This window comes from Ursus maritimus, unplaced genomic scaffold, assembly GCF_017311325.1.
Source record: "Ursus maritimus isolate PB19 unplaced genomic scaffold, ASM1731132v1 scaffold_8, whole genome shotgun sequence".
NCBI lineage: Eukaryota > Metazoa > Chordata > Mammalia > Carnivora > Ursidae > Ursus > Ursus maritimus.
Window position 1 is genome coordinate 42,083,020 of NW_024426996.1, and position 8,418 is coordinate 42,091,437.

At 54.7% G+C, this 8,418-nt stretch overlaps 1 protein-coding gene across 1 annotated transcript; it reads right to left on the reverse strand.

Annotated features, from left to right (window-relative positions):
• Positions 1-3,084: 3,084 nt before the first annotated feature.
• On the reverse strand, positions 3,085-7,599 carry RASL11B (RAS like family 11 member B). Its single transcript, XM_040625489.1, has 4 exons — positions 7,292-7,599; positions 6,599-6,655; positions 5,361-5,437; positions 3,085-4,559 (listed from the first exon to the last, which is right to left on the reverse strand). The coding sequence occupies exons 1-4, from the start codon at positions 7,434-7,436 to the stop codon at positions 4,089-4,091; spliced, it is 750 nt and encodes a 249-aa protein (XP_040481423.1). The 5' UTR covers positions 7,437-7,599; the 3' UTR covers positions 3,085-4,088.
• Between the last annotated feature and the right edge of the window lie 819 nt (positions 7,600-8,418).

An 8,418-nucleotide genomic window follows, 5' to 3' on the forward strand; every position in this document is an offset into this window, starting at 1 on the left:
CCCCCCCCCCCCCCCCCCCCCCCCCCCCCCGCAGAGGCAGGACCCGGAGTTACCCAACTGCTCATCTGTGAGGGATTTGTCCCCAAGCTTGCTCGGAAAACACACTTGTTTTCTCCCTCTTGGGGTGTAAAGCGAATGTTGAAATCTCCTGTGTCTCCAGAACAAGGGGCACACTGTGAACACGCCCAGCTTCCAAGCGGCCTGGGGCTAGCAGGAGCCCAGCGGGAAGGCTCCCCCACCCCTGCACACCACACAGCCGGGCAGGCTGCAGAGCACTGCGAATGGTTTTGATTTGCAGCTGGGAGGAAACTGGAAAGCCAGACACCAAGACAGAGTTGGATCCGCTTGTGAGGCCTATGGGTTGTGTGCTATGCGGGCCCCCGCCCTGCCTGCACCTTTATTACAGAGCTGGGACCGGAGGCCAGTGAGCGAGGCTGACGGCAACAGCAGATGTGGAGGCCAGGAGACCTGGGGCCAGGGAGGAGCCACAACCCCCGGATGCCACGGTGGGATGGAGGAAAGAGGGCCAGGGCGCGGAGGGCCAGGGCGCGGGGGGCCAGGGCCTGGGGGACCAGCGTCTGCAAGACAGAGAAGAGCACCCAGGGGCGCCTGGCTTGGAGGAGGGGAGCTGGGCCGCTGCGGCAGGCTGCCCAGGGACTAGGCTGTGGCTTCAGACAGGCCTGGGCGTGGGGGCAGGGGGACTAAATCCGTCTCTTAGGAGGCAGATCAGCTCCCTAATTCTTTGGAGCCTCCCTTCTCCCTGTCTGTAGAAGGGACTAAAAACGGACTGTGGGGTTGGTGTGGAGAACATCATTATTTCAAATACCCCGTACAGCCAGACAAGTTTCAATAAACAGAAACAGTCACTGTTCCTGTGTGGCCCTAAGCAGGTGATGTGATCCGAGCCTCAGTTTTCTCATCTTTCAAATGGGAGTGGTAGTATTACCTTCCTCATAGGATTCTTCAAAGATTAAAGGAGATCGTGCACAATCTGACACATTATAAATGTTCTGTAAATTCTAATTCCTTTCCTCTCTCCACCACCCCCCCCCTTCCTTCCCCTGGTGGTAAAGGAGGCGTGCCCCTACCTGGGCCAGAGAGGGCTGTTTCTCTGTACCCTATGGTTGCAGTTCAGAAATTTTAAAACAAACACACAGGGATTAAGCTATACTAATAATGAAAGAGTGAGCAAAGGTAATGAAACATGAAGCTAAATTCGTGAGAAGAAAATATGGTGGATTCCAGAACTATAAATATTTAAATTAGCCTGAGACTCTGGACAGAACTGGGACCTGGGGGGTTTCCAGCAGGGCCCCCCCCCCCACAGACACTTTATTCCACTGGCTGGATGAGAGCTCTGAGCCCCCTACCCACGTAAACTTCTGAGGCGAAGTAGGAGAGAGCAGGTCCAGCACAGTGGGAAAGTGAGGGGCAACCATGAAGTGCCAGGAGGTGAGGAAGTGAGGCTCACAAGGGAGAGGGGAGGCCTGCCCGGGGGTCTGCGGGCTTGGAGAGCAGATGGACCGGAGGGGAGCGAACGAGTGCGCCTTTACCAGTCATTAATGGAGGTAGAGCACGGCTCAGCACCTTTCCGAGATAAAGTCCCCAGGAAAACTCGGTGTCTTCTCTAATTCCAGAACATGGGTCGAAGACTACTGTTAAGCACATAAAATTTAACCTCATATACACTGGACATTGTTTATATAACCACACAGAATGAATAAAACTAAAAAGGAGCAGAAATTAGTTGGAGAAACTTGCTAGTGCCTTTGAACTGAGATGTTTTGAGACTCTCATGTGAATACCATTTCCCTCCCTGCCCCCAACACACACGCACGCACGCGAGCGTGCGCTTCTCAGAGGTTAGGTCAGGCGTAAGCGTAGAAAACTGCCCTCCATATAAGGAGGGTTTGGGACATCCCCAGGAGCCCTGTCAAGCGCAGGCAGGATATCTACCCTGTGGGAAAACAGACTTGGAGCGTGGCACCGTCCCACAGCAGCCATCAGTAGCCGGTCATCGGCCTGCTTCCCTGGTCCCGCGGCCCTGCGTGTGCAGCAAGCGGTACCCGTATACGAAACATTAGAAAGAAATAACAGTGTGGTCAGAAGACGTGGATTCCTGGGGCGCCTGGGTGGCGCAGTCGTTAAGGGTCTGCCTTCGGCTCAGGGCGTGATCCCGGCATTCCGGGATCGAGTCCCACATCGGGCTCCTCCGCTATGAGCCTGCTTCTTCCTCTCCCACTCCCCCTGCTTGTGTTCCCTCTCTCGCTGGCTGTCTGTCACATAAAAAAAAAAAAAAAAAAGAAGACGTGGATTCCTGTCCTTCGTGTGAACTTGAGGCCCTCACTCCAACTCAGAGTCTGTTTTCCTCACCTGTAAGCGGCAGGATTTCCTCCCCTGCCCTCCTCACAGGGTTATCCTGAGGACTAAAGGAGATCTCTCCGTGAAAGCCCTACTCTAAGGCGTCGTTGTTTGCCCGTGAAGACGGTGGCTCACGTGGCCTGCAGGGAAGGTCTCTCCTGGAAGCAGATGCGGGAGGCCTGGCACTTTGAACACACATTGGCGGCAGCAGCTACGTGGGAGGGGCCCGTGGACGGCCCCCGGTCACCAGCCCCCAGCTCTACATGAGAATGGAGCACACTTTTTGAAAGCAGCATACCCAAAGAAGAGGCGTGCCAAAGCCCCGTGTACAGAGAGAAGCAGCAATCTCGGACGGAAGCATATCTTCAAAGCTCAGCTGAGAGATGTCTTAACAGCAGAAAACACAGAGCCGGACATTTGTCTTGGCTTCACCTGGAGGATCCCGAAGGGAGTGGACAGGAGATGCACTATTCTTGAACGTAAAGGGGCGAATTACAATTCACAGCGCTCACAGGCGGGGGCCCTTGACAAGTGAGTTAGCTTGTCTGTGAGCCTGTCTCATCGGTAAAACGGGGCTAAGAGGCTGGACCTCGTCGGCTTGCTCCGAGACTTACCCCAGGAAGGCACCGCGCCTGACGCCAAGCGACCGAGAAGTACCAGACACCGAGCGACACTTGTGTGAAGGACAGAATGTGAACATTTCAATAAAGACCAAGTCAGGGGTCTGCTCTTTTAAAATGAGGTTTATTGTACATAAAATAAATTAATTACAGTTTAAGCCAAAGCATGAGTGGCTTTTTAAAGTGCATCTGTGTCGGGGATTTGGCGGGCGCCCCGGACCTGTTTGCTCGCTGTCAGACAGGGTTTTCGTATTGAAGCCACGACTCGGCCAGGCCGAGGAAACGACCCGACGTCATTGCTGTGAGCCATTTATACAAATCACACCAAAGTCAATGAACACATCTTTTTTTTGTGTACCTGATGCAACAGTGAAAAAAAAATTATAGTCTCACAATTATTCAAAGTCTGGGGCTGAAGAGTTTGAGTTCTCAGCCCTTTAACACATGCTCGACTAAGCGTCCTCGTCCTGGGTCAGGCCCCAGAAGCTTACAGATGTCCATCCAGCTACAGAACATCTGGCCCATAAACCCCACCCTCTATTGGGGGGTGGGGGGGAGTCCTTTCATCCCTGTTCCTTAAAGAAGAAATCTGGGTATCCTTCAGGTTAGAAAGGCATTCTGTCAGGACCAGTGTTCCGGAGACGCAAATCAGACGTGTAAGAGAAAAAGCAATTTTTCCTCTTGGGGGGAGAAAGGGGAAAAGAGAGAGAGAAAAAGGGGACAGCCTGTGGGTGCTTAATCTGTTCTTTCGTTCCCGCTGTCAACCACACCCACCGAGTTGCTGAAACTACTACCACTGACTGTCATTTACAAGGGAAGGAACAAAATCCCGAGCGGTTCTGCCGCCCTGCCCACTCCAGGGGAAAAGACGCCGAGTCCGGGTCACGCGTCCAGAGCGGCTCAGCCAGTGGGCCGGCTCTCCAGCCTCAGTTCTGTCCCCCTGCTCAGAACACGTCCTTCTCTGCAGCAGTTCCACAGGCCCTCCTGGCCCCTCGGCTCCGGCCCTTTCTGGAACCATGAACTCCTGCCAGCATTCAACGTTCCTGCCCGGGAAGAACCTCGGGCCCCCTTCCTGGGAAGACCAAACCCCCCGTGGGCGTCCCCGCTTCAGACGGAGGTGACCGTCCTCACTTTGGCCGACAGGGCTTGCTTGAACCTCCTCTTCAGGTCCTGCATGTTGGGGGACTTGGGCCTGGGGATGAGGGAGGTTCTCCGCTTCTCCGGCGTGCCGCTGGGCTGCTGTTTGTGGCTCACCTCCTTGCACAGCACGTGGAAGGCGTTGTAGACGTCGTTGTAGTTTTCGCTGACGGACACTTCGTAGAACGAGCAGCCCAGCATGCCGGCCAGCTGCAGTCCCAGCTGCGGGTCAACCTGCTTCACGTGCAGCAGGTCCGCTTTGTTGGCCACGACCACCACCGGCAGCCGGCTGCCCAGGTGCAGCTGCTGGACGTGCTGGTGGAGCTGGCCGATGAGTTCGTAGCTCTGGTAGTCGGTGACGGAGAACACGATCACCACGGCGTCGGCCCAGCGAATGCACCGGTTCAGCGGTTCGCCGCAGCTCAGGCCGTTCTCGCGGACCTGCCAGAGAAGGGGGATGAGGGTGAGGGGAGCACCGGGGGTGGGGGGGCGCAGGGAGCCCCTGGCTCGGCCGGACCGCGAGGTCCAAGGAGCCCTGGACGGTAACGCCAGGTTGCAGGCCATACACAAGCCAGCTCCCCACACGCTTCAGCTTTCTGGACAATATGTTGACCCAGCTGCACGGAGTTGGAATAAATAACAGTGCAGCTCACCACACTCAAGTGGAAAATTGACCTGCAGAGAACTCCACGCAGAGAGACTTTGTAGTTGCACAAAATGGGAAATTAACTGGCTAGACAGTAAGTCTGGGGAAGTAAAGATAGGAGCTGGAAGCATTTAAACCTGGATAACCGCCCAGTTCAAGAGGGAAAAAACACACACACACCAGCGGGGCTCTTTTGTCTATAGAGTAACTTTCCACGATATTAAAGTGAGCCCACGGATTTAACGACTATACCTAAATGTTTGATTTTCAATGCCAAATACACGAAGGTAAAAACTGATCTTTTTAACCATGGCAAGGCAACTGTGCTAACCCCACGTGTGTTTGGTTTGGTCTTTCCTGCCGGATAGAATCCTCCTAAAATGTCTGCCCCTCAGCCCAATCTCCCAAACAAAGCCAGGAAAGACTGACCAACAGCCAAAGACAACTGAAGTGACAAGTAACGTGTAATAGCCCAGTTTTGACTCCCCCCAAATTTCTCTCCTCTTCAGCCTAAGGTATTATTCTGAGAACAACTGAACAATTCCAAAGCCAAGTAGGCTCCCCTTGACTTAGTCACAAATCTCAGAGCTTCGTACCTGAACACCTGGCGTGTCTTGAACCTGTATAGCCAGGGTTTCACCTTCTATTTGCACTTGTCTGGTATAGAGATTACCTATAAAGGCAAAAAAAAAAAAAAAAAGAGAGAGAGAGAGAGCGAGAGAGAAATTATGTTTTTCCTTCTTATACAACTTTTAAAACATGGTGGGATTTTAAGTAAGAAAAAATATATAACCTGAACCAATACACACAAATAAACTATGGTTTATTCTATTTAATGAGCGTATTTCGGCTGTTTTCTTAAACAACTGCAATTCTAACCCCAGATTAGGGGATTTATTAAAACCAAGGCAAGGATTGCAAGTTTTTGGAAACTGACTTATCTCATTTTAAATGGCTCTCCCATATTTAGAGTATTTCCTTGAAGTAAATTTTCTTGTTCAGCATGTGTTTTAATTTAGTACTTCATTACTCTCTGACATCAGTTTAGTGATTCGGTGTAAAAAACTTGGTAGGCAACTATTGTTAGTAAATGCACAGCCAACATTATCAGTTGGAATAAAAATGTGACATAATGGTAGCCGAATCTACATCAAAGCAGAAGGCTGTCATGCCTTATCTTGGGATGGTTTATATAGCACATTTCAAATAATCCCCTTAGGTACTAAATATGGTCTGAGGATTTAAGCAATTTGCTAACAGAGCATAGGTAGAAAGCCCTTAAGCCTCCCCCGTGGCCATCTTTAATCACAGAGATTGAAATAGTGTCCTCTCATTTATTTGGGAGCTCCCCTCCTCAAATTCTACCATCTAGTTATTTTTTCTTTGTTAAGAAAAGAGAACTTTAGGTTTACAACGGCTCTCCTTTGGCCTTTGCTTTAAAAGGTCACCTCTGAAAGGCTGCCAACAGAGAGGCAGAGGGGTGGGGGGAGGAGCTGGCCATCTTTTTTTTTTTTTTTATGACTTTTGCAGGAGTGTTTTGAAGGGAGAGACTCTTGAATACAAAGGGTGCTTCCAACTGGGGTCCCTATAGTTAAAACATACCAAGGAGAATACTTTCAGGCACTTGATAAAATGATGAATGGGGCTTGGAATGGAATGAGGCCAGATGGCAGTTATGGGAGGGGGGAGCTGGGGAGGGGGCAAGTAAAATTGGAAGTGGCAGGATCCTGATACTCAGACTGTCACTGTGAAGCAGGCTACCCTGGAGACACTGAAAAATGGTTAAGAGCAGTACTGTGCAAGCTGAGGGCACTCCCCAAATGCGCCTCCTCACCTGCGTTTCTTTCATAGTCACCAATGAATCGTTTGGTGAGGAACCGGACCACCAGAGCTGCAGGTCAGAGAAGAGAAAGGAAAGAGAGTTAACTCTGGCATAAGAAGTTAAATTGGTGTCCACCCCACCCCCAGCCTGGGAAACCGCTCTCACAGAGGAAGCAAGCCGGGCGGCCACCAAGTGAAATTCCTAGCCTGCAGCTTCTTGACCCTTCTTCCAGACACAAGGGAGAGGGGGTAGAAGGCCTTGTGAATTATGGCTCTGTCCAGCTGGAAGGGTCATTTGGCCCACCCGCCTCCTGAGGCCGGCTGAGCCGCACCTAAACCTTCCAGGAGACAAAGGTCTTTCCTACCCTTAAAGACCTCCAGGAGGGGTTCCGTTCCCTAAGTTCCCCTTCGGGTCCAGGCACCGCCAGACAGGCTCAAGAACCCCAAAGTTCTAATCCCAGTTGCGCCGGCGGTGCCCGGAAGGAGGCCTGGCCATCCTGGATCCCAGTTTCCTTCATCTGTTGAAGAAGGGGGTTAAGGCGATGCTGGCTCAGGTCCTCGCGGAGGGGCACCAGATCAGTAGGAGGGGATGGGCGGTCAGCTGCCCTCCCATCCTCTCCCCCACGCCTCGCTCATACGCAACTCCCGGGGGGGGCAGTCGTCCAGCCCAGAACGAGCCGGTTCTCGCCCGAGCGCGAAGACTCACCGGTCTTGCCCACGCCACTGGCCCCCACCACGGCGATCTTGACCAGGCGGCGGCCCGCCGCCCCCAGGCAGCAGTCGGCGGCAGCCGCGGCGCTGCCCGGGGCGGGGTACTCGGCGATGGTGCACATGTTCTGAATGAGGCGCATCGCCGCTCCAGCCCGAGCTGCACCACGCGGGACGGGACCTGCGGGGCGGCACCACTCTCGTGCTGCGCGGGAGCGAGCTGGAGAACGCGGCCGGAGAGATCCGCGGTAAAAAGGCACGGGAGCGCGGCTGCGCGGTAACCTAAACTAGCTCAGGCTCGGGACTGGGACTGCAGCCGGGCTGCGCGCGCGCTGTTTTCTCCGGGGCTGGCCCCGCCCCTTCCCTCCCGCGACCAATCCCGAGGCGCCCCGCGAGAGGCTCCGCCCCCGGCGCCGCTAGGCGCGCGCCGCGCCCCTGGGGGCGCCCGGAGGCAGTGCGGGGCCCCGTGAAGCGCGGGGAAAGTGGGGCTGCCTGCCCGAGAGGGGCAACGTGAGAGCGCGAGCCGAAAGCGCAGCCAATGGCAGGCGAGGGTGCCGCCCGGGGTCCCGCTGCGGGGGCACGCGGCCGATGCTGTGGCCGCGGGGTTGGAGGCGGCTCGGGGTCCGGGAAGCGGGGCTCGGCCTCGGCCTCGGGGCGAGCGTGGCAGAGGCGGCGGCGGCCCTCCAAGAGCGGTCCCCGACCGTGGGCCTTCTGGGTCCCCATCCCGTGCGCCTGATCCCCGCGGCACCCTGACGGCTCGGCCTGCGCCCTGACTGCCCACGCCCACGCTCGGGGGACTTGCCGGCCACGGCCTCGAGGGTGTGAGCACCCAGGCTCGGGAGCGCGCGTCCCGCTGCCTGGCTTCATGCCCAGCTGCTTCATTTGGGATGTGATTGCACTGACTTGAGTGCGACCGATCATAGATTTGGCAGTCAGTTACAAAGACCCCATATCCCCTCCCCTGAGATGTGATAATTACCTTTGGGGCAAAATAATGTCACCCATGTTGTTCTAGACGCACTTACTCTGACTCCGGTACCCAGGGCAGCAGATCACTCAGCCTCTAGTGACTAGCTCACATGAACACACAGAAGGTCGGGTGGGTGTACTGCACACTCAGAGGCA

Bases quoted from the DNA above. Each gene is read 5' to 3' on its own strand.
- RASL11B (XM_040625489.1), bottom strand. From the start codon at position 7,436: ATGCGCCTCATTCAGAACATGTGCACCATCGCCGAGTACCCCGCCCCG. The intron at 5,438-6,598 runs GTGAGGAGGCGC...TTGCCTTTATAG, and splicing joins TGACTATGAAAGAAACGCAG to GTAATCTCTATACCAGACAA. The intron at 4,560-5,360 runs GTACGAAGCTCT...CTTCTCTGGCAG, and splicing joins AAGACACGCCAGGTGTTCAG to GTCCGCGAGAACGGCCTGAG.